The sequence below is a fragment of the Oncorhynchus tshawytscha genome, linkage group LG16, assembly GCF_018296145.1.
Source record: "Oncorhynchus tshawytscha isolate Ot180627B linkage group LG16, Otsh_v2.0, whole genome shotgun sequence".
NCBI classification, from domain to species: domain Eukaryota; kingdom Metazoa; phylum Chordata; class Actinopteri; order Salmoniformes; family Salmonidae; genus Oncorhynchus; species Oncorhynchus tshawytscha.
Genome location: NC_056444.1, coordinates 44,865,103 through 44,879,339, shown reverse-complemented (window position 1 = coordinate 44,879,339; position 14,237 = coordinate 44,865,103). Strand labels below are relative to the sequence as shown.

General features: G+C 41.5%; 1 protein-coding gene across 1 annotated transcript in view; it reads right to left on the bottom strand.

Moving 5' to 3' along the window:
• Nucleotides 1-1,625: 1,625 nt before the first annotated feature.
• LOC112215728 (MAP kinase-activated protein kinase 2-like) overlaps nt 1,626-14,237 on the bottom strand; it is a 43,540-nt gene continuing 30,928 nt past the window's right edge. The window contains exons 4-10 of the mRNA XM_042299205.1: nt 8,865-8,944; nt 8,635-8,761; nt 8,401-8,476; nt 8,164-8,288; nt 6,355-6,440; nt 3,298-3,378; nt 1,626-3,088 (exon numbers count right to left, since the gene is read on the bottom strand). Of these exons, the coding sequence (XP_042155139.1) occupies nt 2,945-3,088; nt 3,298-3,378; nt 6,355-6,440; nt 8,164-8,288; nt 8,401-8,476; nt 8,635-8,761; nt 8,865-8,944 (719 nt within the window). The 3' untranslated portion in view covers nt 1,626-2,944. The remainder of the gene's footprint in view (nt 3,089-3,297; nt 3,379-6,354; nt 6,441-8,163; nt 8,289-8,400; nt 8,477-8,634; nt 8,762-8,864; nt 8,945-14,237) is intronic.

The following is a 14,237-nucleotide window of genomic DNA, read 5'->3' as shown; positions in this document are numbered from 1 at the left end:
GCTACTGTAAATTGGACAGTGCAGTTAGCTTAAATTCTTGTTAGTATTTCTGCCCATATAAGATATGTCTATGTCCTGGGACATGCTCTTGTTACTTACAACGTCATGCTAATCACATTAGCACACGTTAGCTCAACCGTCACGCAGGGGACGGACGGACAGACAGACATACACACCGATCCCGTAGATGTTAAAGACTAGATGGCAGCGCCGCCAACACACAGATGGGATTTACAGTGCCTTGCGAAAGTATTCGGCACCCTTGAACTTTGCGACCTTTTGCCACATTTCAGGCTTCAAACATAAAGATATAAAACTGTATTTTTTTGTGAAGAATCGAGACACAATCATGAAGTGGAACGACATTTATTGGATATTTCAAACTTTTTTAACAAATCAAAAACTGAAAAATTGGGCGTGCAAAATTATTCAGCCCCTTTACTTTCAGTGCAGCAAACTCTCTCCAGAAGTTCAGTGAGGATCTCTGAATGATCCAATGTTGACCTAAAGGACTAATGATGATAAATACAATCCACCTGTGTGTAATCAAGTCTCCGTATAAATGCACCTGCACTGTGATAGTCTCAGAGGTCCGTTAAAAGCGCAGAGAGCATCATGAAGAACAAGGAACACACCAGGCAGGTCCGAGATACTGTTGTGAAGAAGTTTAAAGCCGGATTTGGATACAAAAAGATTTCCCAAGCTTTAAACATCCCAAGGAGCACTGTGCAAGCGATAATATTGAAATGGAAGGAGTATCAGACCACTGCAAATCTACCAAGACCTGGCCGTCCCTCTAAACTTTCAGCTCATACAAGGAGAAGACTGATCAGAGATGCAGCCAAGAGGCCCATGATCACTCTGGATGAACTGCAGAGATCTACAGCTGAGGTGGGAGACTCTGTCCATAGGACAACAATCAGTCGTATATTGCACAAATCTGGCCTTTATGGAAGAGTGGCAAGAAGAAAGCCATTTCTTAAAGACATCCATAAATGCTTGTAATCGTTAAGGACGGGGGAGTTTCAGGATAAAACAGAATGGAGCTAAGCACAGGTAAAATCCCAGAAGACATGGTTCAGTCCGCTTTGCACCAGACACTGGGAGATGACTTCACCTTTCAGCAGGAAAATAACCTAAAACAAGGCCAAAACTACATTGGAGTTGCTTACCAAGACAGTGATTGTCCCGAGTGGCCGAAAATGATCGTCAAGCACTGATCAACAACTAACTTGACAATGATTGAAGAATTGAAAAAATAAATGTGCAAATGTTGGAAACCTTTTAGAGACCCACCCAGAAAGACTCACGGCTCCAATTCCTGCCAAAAGAGATTATAAAATAGAAACAGGGGGTGAATACTTATCTAATCATTCATTCTAATCATTCTTGCACTGACATTTTTTGACATGATTATTTTGGTTTGGCAAAAAAAATCAAGGATTGTGAATGCTTTCTGAAGACACTGTATAAGAAGTTGTCTTTCCATCTCCATGACAGCAGATGGTGGTACAGGGCTGCACAAACAGGATAATGTCCTGCATTGCCACAGTTTGACATCAAGGCTACTTTAGGATTGTGGCACAACACCACCAGTCACACAACAATCAACACATTTGAACGGATAAGGGATTTTATACAAGTTTTAATCCAAAAGACAGCCAGTGCTACATGTCATATGTGTACTGCCATACCACTATGCATTACAATGGTGCCCTTACTCAGTGTTCCCCATCACCTAACACAGCAGAAACCCAAAACATTATTGCTGCTGCGTGGAAACTAATAGTGACACTTGTGTTGCATAGTTCATTAGTGGGAATTCACTGAAAATATATTTAAACAATTGCAATCAGGATAATTGTGAAGTAGGCTACAACATGTGGTGATTTTGTGATCTCATGGTTTGGATATTTGATAACACAATGTACATTTGCTACAGCCAAAGTGGCTTGAATATTCCCCCACTGTCATCACACTGGGAAAAATTTAAATTTGAGATTAGTGCACAGACCTTGAACTTGTGTCAATCATGCATAACCTCAATGGGAGATAGATGTGTGTGAAAAGTTAGGCTGTGAGCACAAATATCAAGTAAGGATTTTTCCCAATGTCCTCAAGGCACACAATCTTTCTAAACAGTCAGTCCACTCTAAAAAATATGGTGACTATAACTTTGGCTATGGGTGCGTTGGCTAAGAAATCAAACCCAACCAACAATGAAAACACAGTCAACTGCAGTCATACAACTTAGATGTCCAATCAAAACAAAATCAGAGAGTTCAGGGCAACAAAAACCCCACACAACAAATAGAAAATGTATATTGTTGGTGTGAGGTGTGAATAAGTATATAAAATTAATGACAACTAAAGGAAGAAGAAACTAAAGGACATCCAATTAAACAAAGAAAAGTGATGCTTCCTCCATTGTGTAGAGTTAACCAGTGCAAAGCAGAAAAATATTATGGATCCACAGTATAACTGGAGAAGCATTCAAATGTTTTCATGGCAGTATCATCTGAAGACCCACAGATAAAGTTAGAAAAACATGTGGCCAATACCGAGGGGAATCAACAATGATAAAACACAGAACAGAGCTGGGTCAAGATACTGGATTAGTTACAGTGCAGTCAGCTTGCAGTGATCAGCAACGACAGAAAAACCCAGTACATCCCCGAGACGTGACGATAAACATCTGATCTCTATGTGGACAAAAAAGCAAATGAACAAAATGGTTCTTTACCTTGAATGGCAAGGTGGGGGAAAAAAACAACATTAAAATGGGGTAAAACGATGAGAATAAAACAACTAAAAAGGAAGTTCAAAAAACTGGAAGAGTAATATTTCTGGAGATTCAGACTTTCACCCTTTAAATAATCCCTGTTTGCCCTATCAGCTCTCTTTCACCGCATGGAAGGGCATGTGCGGTGTAAGTTATTTTGTTTCATAGGCCCGGTGGTTTAGTGGCTGCATTGTTTGCTTTCTTCCTTCTCTTAATCAGCAGCGGATTGGTCGAATCCTCGATGGTCTTGATTTTGATTTGCTCATAGTCCACTCTCATGGTTGCCAGGGCACTTGTCATTTCCTCCTAGTAACAACAATCACACCATTAGCAAATCACATAGAAACAATTATACATAATGTGTAAAGGACCTAGAACATCCAAAGGAGCAAATGTGCAATTATGTAGATAGAAGCCAAAACACTGTATTTTGTACAGTCTATAGTAGGATATTGTTGTTTTCCAAGTTAGATGCAGAAAGACTGCATTCACATCACTGCAGTGCCAGTGCTCACCTTGACCTCCTCCCAAACGTCCTGCTCCTCCTGCAGCACACGACTGGTATGGAGAGGGGTCTGAGGGACCTCCATAGACTGCTGTAGGGAGACCAGCTTAAGTTAGCGCCTTGCTTTGGAAAAAGCATTGTGTCCAATCAAGGAACATGAATATAGGATCAAATTGGAAATGTGAAAAGTATTCAGCAACTCTAGGGAGGTCAATTATTACAAAAAAACATGTTGTAAAAGAATATCCCGGTCCCATACCGTATGTGGTTTTATGGTTGCCAAGTTACCATTACTGTGAGGCAAGTTTCTTTGGTATGTCAAAGAAGCGAAACAAAGAGGAGTTAGCTTAAGCACAAACAGACTGGACCACCAGGCAAGAAAAGGATGTGATTGCAGCAACATAATATGCTACAACAGCAAATGTGTCGTGTTGACATCACTTGGCCAGTTTAGTTTAGTTGACTGAGGAATGTGATTGTCATTAGGACTTCATGCGGTGGTACATATGATTAACTTCATCCATGACGCTTGTATGTTTCTTTTCATTTTATTTATTTATCCGTTATTTTACCAGGTAAGTTGACTGAGAACATGTTCTCATTTACAGCAACGACCTGGGGAATAGTTACAGTGGAGAGGGGGATGAATGAGCCAATTGTAAACTGGGGATTATTAGGTGGACCGTGATGGTTTGAGGGCCAGGTTTGGAATTTAGCCAGGACACTGGGGTTAACACACCTACTCTTACGATAAGTGCCATGGGATCTTTAATGACCTCAGAGAGTCAGGACACCCGTTTAATGTCCCATCTGAAATGAGTATTTTTTTTAGACCAGAGGAAAGAGTGCCTGGCCCTACAACACCACTTCCAGCAGCATCTGGTCTCCCATCCAGGAACTGACCAGGACCAACCCTGCTTAGCTTCAGAAGCAAGCCAGCAGTGGTATGCAGGGTGGTATGCTGCTGGAAATTGTAATGTACAGTGGTGTAAGAATATTTTAGGATAATACACACAACACAGAGGACTAGAGGTCAATAGGAAATTAACGATCAATGGAAATAGTTAATTTTCAATTCAACATCTGGTTAGAATCTGTGTAGGGGTTTCAGTTCTGGATTCATGTGGCAAGATCTCATTGGTCAGAATCGTCCATACATTGAGCCTATAACAGAATAACTTGTTTTTTGGCCATTGGCCCAATTTTACTGCAAGGAATTCTAATTGGTCAATCAAAGGCTCAGGTTAAGGGTTATAAATTACCTCCTGCGTCTTTGTTCTGTGGAGAATCATTGGGGACAGGGAAGAATGAACATCGACCATCTATTTCCCAGCATAACATCTATGATTTTCTCCCCCTGATTTGCTTTGGGGGCTGTGTTATTGAAGAATAACATCAACTGCTAACAGTGGGTATAGAAAGTCAACACCACCTTTCAAAATCTTCACCTTTTTTTGCCTTACAGCCTGAAATTTACAACACAAAATGTGACTTTTTCCAGCTTTATTTACACACAGTAACCCACAAAATCCAAGTGATTTATGTATTTTTTACTCTGAAAATTAATCACAAGTAAAACAGTCAAATACCCTTTTTTGGATAAGTGAACACCACCCCCTTAGAATTGCAATTGCAAACTTGAAGTATAACCAACCATCTTCCAGATCACAAATCAAGCTAATTGGCTTCTGTGGTCAATTGTAGTGACGTTGATTAGTTCAGAATAAAAGGAGTTGTTCATAGAGGACTCCACTGCTTAGTAGTACAATTCAAAGCAAAGAATCCACTATGGGCGGAAAGGTACTTTCAAATGATCTACGAGATAAAATTGTGGAAAGTCGGGATTGATATAAAAAAAGTCAAAGGCTATCCCTTTGTCTATCGCTCGGAGCACAGTTAAGACCATTAGTAAGAAGTGGAAGGCATATGGCACCACCCAGACCCTACATAGTTCAGGCTGTCCCTCCAAACTGAATGATCGGGCAAGGAGGAGACTGATCAGAGGCTACCAAGAAGCCAATGGCGACCTTGAAGTAGCTTCAGGTCTTTACGGCAAAGACTGGTCAACGTGTGCGTGCATATGACCACAATATCACAAGCGCTCCACAAATCTGGCCTCTATGGGAGGGTGGCAAGAATAAAACCCGCCTCAAAAAAAGCCACATCAAGTCTTGTTTGAGCTTTGCCAAAAAGCACATTGTAGATTCTGAGGCCAAGTGGCAAGAGGTGCTGAGGTCAAAACCCAACATCTTTCCACCCAAACAACCCCATGCCTAGAGTAAAGCTTGGCAGTGGCAACATCCTGTTGATGGGGTGTTTCTCTTCAGCAGGGACTGGAGCACTTGTCAGAATAGAAGAGAAAATGGACAGTACAAAATACAGACAGAGGAAGACCTGCAGCCCTCCGCCAAGAAATTGAAAGGAAGAATGGGCAAATATTGCACAGCCTATGTGTACAAAGTAAATAGAGGCATATTCCAAAAGAGACTCGTGGCTGTAATTCAAGCAAAAGGTGGTTCCAAGTATTTACTCAGGGGGGTGTTCACGTATCCAAACAGGGTATTTTACTGTATTCATGTCAATACATTTTCTAGATTTTTCCCCCCACCTCGATATTGTGGGTTACTGTGTAAAAGCCGGAAAAGGTCTTAATGCGTTTTCATTTCAGGCTGTATGGCAACAAAAAGGTGAAGATTTTGAAAGGGAATAATAAAAATCACCAACAATTTTAAATGTGGTGTAAACCAAATGGTAAGGAATAATTGTTTCCCTCTGCTGCTGTCTTGGTTGGACCAGGCCCCTCTGAAAAATATATGTTTAACTCAATGAGACTAACCTAGATAAATCAAGGTTAAATAAAAATGTAATATGATAACTTTTGAGAATTGTGAAATTCCATTCAGAAAAAAACAACCATTTATTGCACTATTCTGTTGTCTTCTTGTGGTCTAGTTGCATTGAAAGTTGCTAGTGAATAATCAGTATGCATCTTCATAACAATCGACAATGACTGCATCATGGTCCAACTGCCTGGACTATAGGGATAACAGAAGGGTGCTGTGATTACATTGATCCAGGGGTGGTTCATGAACTCTGTGATGCTCATCCTCTGGGTGGGCTCAGTCTTCAGTAAGTGACGGATCAACTGTTTGGCTGGGAGAGAGAAAACACAGGAAAACAGTTAGTTAAGCAATTCAGGTAATTACCATCAAAGTCAAGATATTCATTTTGAACCCAGCCCATATACAGTTGAAGTCAGATAATTACATACACTTAGGTTGGAGTCATTAAAACTAGTTTTTCAACCACTCCACAAATTTCTCGTTAAACAATAGTTTTGGCAAGTCGGTTAGGACATCTACTTTGTGCATGACACAAGTAATTTTTCCAACAATTGTTTACAGACAGATTATATCACTTATAATTCACTGTATCACAATTCCAGTGGGTCAAAAGTTCATACACACTAAGTTGACTGTGCCTTTAAACAGCTTGGAAAATTCCAGAAAATGATGTCATGGCTTCAGAAGCTACTGATAGGCTAACTGACATAATTTGAGTCAATTGGAGGTGTACCTGTGGATGTATTTCAAGGCCTACCTTCAAACTCTTTGCTTGACATCATGGGAAAATCAAAAGAAATGAGCCAAGACCTTAGAAAAAAAATTGGAGACCTCCACAAGTCTGGTTCATCCTTGGGAGCAATTTCCAAATGCCTGAAGTTACCACGTTCATCTGTACAAACAATAGTACGCAAGTATAAACACCATGGGACCACGCAGCCGTCATACCACTCAGGAAGGAGACACGTTCTGTCTCCTAGAGATGAACGTACTTTGGTGCGAAAAGTGCAAATCAATCCTAGAACATCAGCAAAGGACCTTGAGAAGATGTTGGAGGAAGCAGGTACAAAATTATCTTTATCCACAGTAAAATGAGTCCTACATCGACATAACCTGAAATGCCGCTCAGCAAGGAAGAAGCCACTGCTCCAAAACCGCCATGAAAAAGCCAGACTACGGTTTGCAACTGCACATGGGGACAAAGATCGTACTTTTTGGAGAAATGTCCTCTGGTCTGATGAAACAAAAATAGAACTGTTTGGCCATAATGACGATTGTTATGTTTGGAGGAAAAAGGGAGAGGCTTGCAAGCTGAAGAACACCATCCCAACCGTGAAGCACGGGGGTGGCAGCATCATGTTGAGGGGGTGCTCTGCTGCAGTAGGGACTGAAAATTATGTGGATATATTGAAGCAATATCTCAAGACATCCGTCAGGAAGTTAAAGCTTGGTCGCAAATGGGTCTTCCAAATGGACAATGACCCCAAGCATACTTCCAAAATTTTGGAAAAATGGCTTAAGAACAACAAAGTCAAGGTATTGGAGTGGCCATCACAAAGATCTGACCTCAATCCTATAGAAAATGTGTGGGTTGAACTGAAAAAGCATGTGCGAGCAAGGAGGCCTACAAACCTAACTCTGTCAGGAGGAATGGGCCAAAATTCACCCAACTTATTGTGGGAAGCCTGTGGAAGGCTAGCCAAAACATTTGACCCAAGTTAAAAAAATTAAAGGCAATGCTACCAAATACTAATTGAGTGTATGTAAACTTCTGACCCACTGGGAATGTGATGAAAGAAATAAAAGCTGAAATAAATCACTCTACTATTATTCTGACATTTCACATTCTTAAAATAAAGTGGTGATCTGACCTAAGACAGGGAATTTTTACTAGGAATAAATGTCAGGAATTTAAATATAGTTTAAATATAGTTTAAATGTCAGGAATTTAAATAGAGTTTAAATATATTTGGCTAAGGTGCATGTAAACTTCCGACTTCAACTGTAAATATCTGTCTTCTCTCTCTCTTTACCGTCCTCTGACACGTCAGACCACTCTGGGTTAGGGAACTCGTACTGTCCGTTCCTGATGCGCTTTTTCATCCCAGGGGAGATGGCCAGGCCGTGGTTAGAGTAGAAGGGAGGATATCCACACAGCCTAGGTGGTAGGAGGAGAGGAGAATATATAAGAACCACGTAAGGTCGTACATCTTGTACAGCGCAGTTATTAGGAATTGATTCATGCTGTCAAGCTATTTTGTATCACTTACAGGATATACATGATAACACCCAGAGACCACATATCACAGGATTTGTCGTACTTCTCTGGACCAAGAACCTCAGGGGCTGAGATCAAGGAGAGGAAATACAGACTCAAAATACATTGAAGCCTTATATTTTATGAACTTAATAATCAATGCCACTGAAATATTCACGAATAATTATACTAACAGGGTAGGCTGTACTATTAAACCAGTCAGTAAGACTGAGTTGCGTGCCCTTACCAACATAATAGGGGGTGTAGCATGGCGTTGCCAGGGAGTTGAGTGTGGTGATTTCTTTGGCAAACCCAAAATCAGTTAGTTTGAGGAGTGCATCTGGTTTTTTGGAAGTGTACAACAGATTTTCTGGCTGACGGACGAGAAAATAGCATAATTATTTATTGGACTGAACATGTACGCAAAATAAGAGATGTTTAGTATAATTCTGTTCATTGAATCACCAGAGCCATTACCTTAATGTCTCTGTGAGCGATTTCAATGGAATGCAGGTACTGGATAGCTTCTCCTATACTCTTCATGATGTCAGAGGCCTCTAGACGGGGTGGGAGAGAAGAGAAAGACCGAGTTAGAGGCATAACAGAGAGTGAACAGAGTTGAATACCAGTGGAGTGAAGGGATTAGAGGTCGGCCGACTGATTTTTAAACACTGATACAAATTGGAGGACCGAAATAAGCCAAAACCGATTAACCCAGACGATTTTACATACATTTGTGGGGAATTTATATTTGATGAGACCATTTTTGATGTTTAGGGAGGCTAGGTTGTATCCCATCTCAATATTAGACTGTTTTTTAATGAAGATTGTAACGAAAATCCTGAGAAGAAGAGTTATGATTCGGATGTAGGCCTGAGAAACAGTTATGGCGAATGCAAGTGTTGGGTTATGTTTAGGTGATGTTTTGATGACAAGAAATATCTCTAATAAAAATAGAAATGGGCTTTTCAATATTACAATATAACTACAATGTGTGTTTGAATGTATAATATTTAATCAAAGGGTGGATATGTTAAGGGAATTTTTATCAATGATGACTAATTATGTATACATTTCAATCAGGACTGACTAGTCCAAATGCTATTATGTACTGTACATATATGAATTTTCTCTCTTGCTCCCATTCCCAATTGTATATAATATAGTCAGGAGTTTAGTAACAATGACGGTCTGTTCCTTTGTACAAATGAATGAACTATCTCCAGATGGCAGGGACGGACTATCTCCAGACTGTCTAGAATGCTGATTTACAACGACTGACCTTGGCTTCAGGCGAGGAGGGAAGGCTCGAAAACTATAGGGCCTCTCTACTAGTGTCATGAAGAGATAGAACACTTGGAAAACGCTGACGTCATTTTCAGTTTATAACCTGTGGTAAAATGTGTATGTACCAGTACTCTCTTGAATTAAACGCTGTTACCTGACTTTTAAGACTGGTCTCGATCTATTTCATGCAAAAATGATAAACTTACAACTTATTATGAAATAGATAGAGTGTGAATTTGGTTTTGGCTACAAAACATATAGGAATTTAGAATTCCTCTAACAGTTCCTTGCTCAGAACATATGAAAACTGGTGGTTGCTTTTAACATGAGTCTTCAATATTCCCAGTTAAGTTTTAGGTTGTAGTGCAGAAAGCAGAGCTTGTCTGCATGCTCCACTGTCAGTCTGCTCCTCTGCTTATCATAAAATGATCCCCACCTCACTGAACACTCTCTCGCTTGGGACCGAAGAAGGTGGGGGACAGAGAAACTTCTTTACCAGTGGAGCGAGTGATTGAAGTCTGTCCTCATTCTGCTTCCGCCACTCCAAAGGCAAGCCACTCTTTCTGTCAATGACAGGCTCTGTGAGGTAACGCTCCAAATCCATTTCAAAACTTCACTGGACTGTCCTATTGACTTCCAACGATTCTAGTGTAGAGGCTGTCCACCAGACGGACTCTTAGCACCTGGATCTGGGTCCTCCTCTTCACTAGTCCCTTCTGCTGTGGCTCTGGGATTTGGTTTCTTAGATGGTCAGATTTGTTCTTCAGCCACTCTTTTGCTTTCTCTCGTGCTGTCCCTGAGGTGAAGGCGAAGCTCTAGTAATGTGGATCCAGGACAGTTGCCATCACCAGGCACTTGGTCTGCTCGGCCTTGGAGAACAACCTTGTCAGACTGTCCAACATGGTCTTCCGTAAAGTTGATGCCTTGCAGCTTCAGCACCAACACACCGGGGATGATCAAATCAAATGTATTTATATAGCCCTTCGTACATCAGCTGATATCTCAAAGTGCTGTACAGAAACCCAGCCTAAAACCCCAAACAGCAAGCAATGCAGGTGTAGAAGGTGGCTAGGAAAAACTCCCTAGAAAGGCCAAAACCTAGGAAGAAACCTAGAGAGGAACCAGGCTGTGGGGTGTCCAGTCCTCTTCTGGCTGTGCATGCGGCTGTAGAGTTGGAGTGGCACATCTCCAGTGTCACCTCCTCCATAGGTGCCATAGTCTTAATTAGGTTAGAGACAATGTCCCACTGTGCAGCAGACAAACTGCTGATGTGTCCGTATTCACCTGCATACACATTCAGTGCACGCCTCTGTTCAAACATCCTCTGCAACATGTGTAGTGTTGAGTTCCAGCGAGTTTGAACTTCTTGGATGATGCTGTGTTTGGGAAGGCCAAGCGCTCCCTGAATGACCCTCAGCCTCTGTTTGGCCAGTACAGAGTGGTCAAAGTGAGTTGCACAGCTCTTCAACATTCAGCAATAATGTCTAGCACAGCTCTGACTGGATAGGCCATCATTGATTACAAGCTGTAGGGTGTGTGCACTGCAGCTGAAGTCTGGAAGCTCTGCCAGTCTCATACCTTTCACCATGTTTGCCCCACTGTCCCTGAGGACCAGCACTACACGTTCTGTGTGGATTTCACAGTATTACAACATGGTCAAAAACATCTCTGATGTAGTTTCCTGTGTGTGGTCCAATCGTAGTCTTGACATTCAGCACAACCTGCTTTCTTGTCCAGACATTGTCAATAAAATGTCGAGTAAGGCTCATCAGGGATTCTGTAGTGCCTGACCAGCAGTCAGTTGTGAATGCCATGTGTGGAGCATTCACTGGTGCCACCAGATTCTTCGCAACTCTTTCATGCGTTTTATCTAGCATTTCTGTGGAGGTAGAATCTTTCATCTTTGATCCTGTGCCAGGGTTCAGCAAGAGTAATCAGCCACTGAAAACCAACATCATCTCAAAAATGGCTTCATCCATCTTCTTGGCCCTTGGGTCTTTTGTCTTGCCATTTTGTTTGTTTATTAAAAAGTTGTAATATTGTAGCCTGCGATGTGTCTATCACCTTTTCCTTGTGAAGAATTTGTATTTGCTTTTTTCATCACTGCTTCCTTATGAGCATTTGGATGAGTGTTCTTAAGGTGATTCCAGTTTGGTGGTATTCTTTGACCTACATCTTTCTCACAAATAAGACACCTTGCTTTCCCTGGTGCCAATTCAATGTAAAAGTCCCACACTGGTGCTCTGCTTTTCTCTGCCGCCTGTAAAATTCATATAATCGTACACACACGCACAGCTCTCTGCAGTGACAAGGATACTGAAGAGTCTGCTTAGGAGATACAAATACTCTCAACTGTTTGAATAATAAAACTATAGTTTAAGTTACCTGTGGATGAATGTTGAAAACAAAAACTAATTTCTATATGCATGAAATCCTATTTTAATAATAATAATAATAAGAAGAAGAAGAAGAAGAATTGACTACAAAATTGTGACTCATAATTCCCATGACACCTTCCAGCAAAATCTTCATTCATTTATTCCATAGGATATTTTTAGATTCACTTCAAATAAGGTCTGTGTTTCTTGTAGGCTTACACCACCTTGCCAATTTGATAACTGTGTAGATATCCATAGGACAAGGTAACTCTGATCAATATTGGCTAAATATAAGCAAAGATATTTTTTTTTTGTAGAGTGGAATTTATGAAAACATGACAAACGTTACCTTATATTTGCGAGATTTACACGATGTAACGGTTTTGACTTGAGGTTATTATTTATAGGGGTGCCAGGTAGGTTGTGCCTACCAGAGAAAACATTGGTTTCTCCTTTTAGTTTGGGTGGGAATGAGTCCCATCTGGTCCGTCAAGTCTACACCAATACAAAGGACTTATGTAAAAGTCAGGATGGAAATAAACTTTTCATAAACCCTTAAAACATTGGAAAGAACTTCAAAAACAACTATATTCTTTTGCGTGGGTTGTATTAGCAACAACAATGATTACACACACACACATATAATAATATCACAATGAGTTCTGGTTCCTCCAGAAATGTCCTGTACCTCGGGCCTAAAAAGAGTCCAGCCCGGTAAAGGAGTTCAGTGAACTCAAGTGACTTTTGTCACGCAATGTTTGTCCGTTCATTCAGTGTAGCGTAAACCCAGTATTTAAACATACCATCAATATAACAATTATTTTACCACAGAACTTTAAAGCGTATCAACTCTTACTAAGTCCTCAACTACAACTAACTACATAAATCATCACAGTATACCTCACATCAAAACAAATGAAATACTGTATACAAAAAGGTTGTAGTCAGTGGGTCAGTCAGACAATCCAATCCGCCAATAGATCTCCAGCGGAGAAAGGCCACGAAGAACGGAGAGGTGTAGTCCACGGATGCAAAGAGTGGATCCGATCCTGGGTAAACTCTCTTAGGCTACAAAACACACGTTTAACGGCAACAAAACAAACGGAATAGAGAAGCTTCGGAACTGAGGGTTGAACACATCCTCATTCACATCTCCATCACAACCCCCCTTTTGCGCAGCTGATGCTGGCTATTTAATTGGGAATTAAAGGGAAAGCGCCCTATTGGAAGGAGCTGCACTGAGACGGTTCAGAATAATTCAGGGCCGTCACACACCCCCTACCCTGGAAAAAGCCGACCATTGCCTTGGAAGGCACATCTTGGTCGGGGAAACCGAGAAAGGTCTCCTCATCGCTTTCCTCTACAAAAATATTCATGATTTTTGGAGCTCACGCTCCTCAGCTGAGGGGTCACAGGCCTTAAGGTGTGAGACTTCTGGGTCTGGGAATCCGAGAAAAGTCTCCTCACTTTCCTCGTCAAAGATATCCAGGACCTTGCGGCGCTCAATCGCCTCCAATTCCTCAGCCGAGGTGTAACAGGCCTTAAGGCGTGAGACATGGACAACGCGCATATCTTCACCTGTGTCCTCTTTCACCACTCGGTAGTTCAAAGGGCCCATCTGCTCCACAATCCTATATGGTCCTTGCCATTTAGGAGCGAGCTTGGCCAAGAAGAATTGTTCAGCTTTCGAGTAAGGATGAGAGCGAAGCCACACCCGATCACGAAGCTGGAACTGCATGTCTCGTCTGTTCTTATCATAATTTCTCTTCTGCTTGAGTCGAGCCTGGATCATGTTCTTTGAGACAAGAGCTCTCAAGTCATGGAGATGGACTACCTGGTCATAGCAAGCAGCGTCTGGAGTAAGCTGCTGGGGCTGTAGCACCATATCCAAGGGTCCTCGGAGAGGACGACTTAGGTTCAGCTCTGCAGGTGTGACTCCAGTGGACTCTTGCACAGCAGAATTCAGGGCAAATCGAAACTCGTGAAGGTGCTTGTCCCAGTGTTTGTGCTGGGTCCCTACATAGGAAGCAGTCATCGTCTTCAAGGTTCGATTTACTCTCTCAGTGAGATTGGTCTGTGGGTGATAGGCCGTGGTCAACTTCTGTCTCAGGTTCCATCTTTGGCAGGTCTCCTCAAAGAGATCAGAGACAAATTGGGAACCTCGATCAGACAGGATGTAATCAGG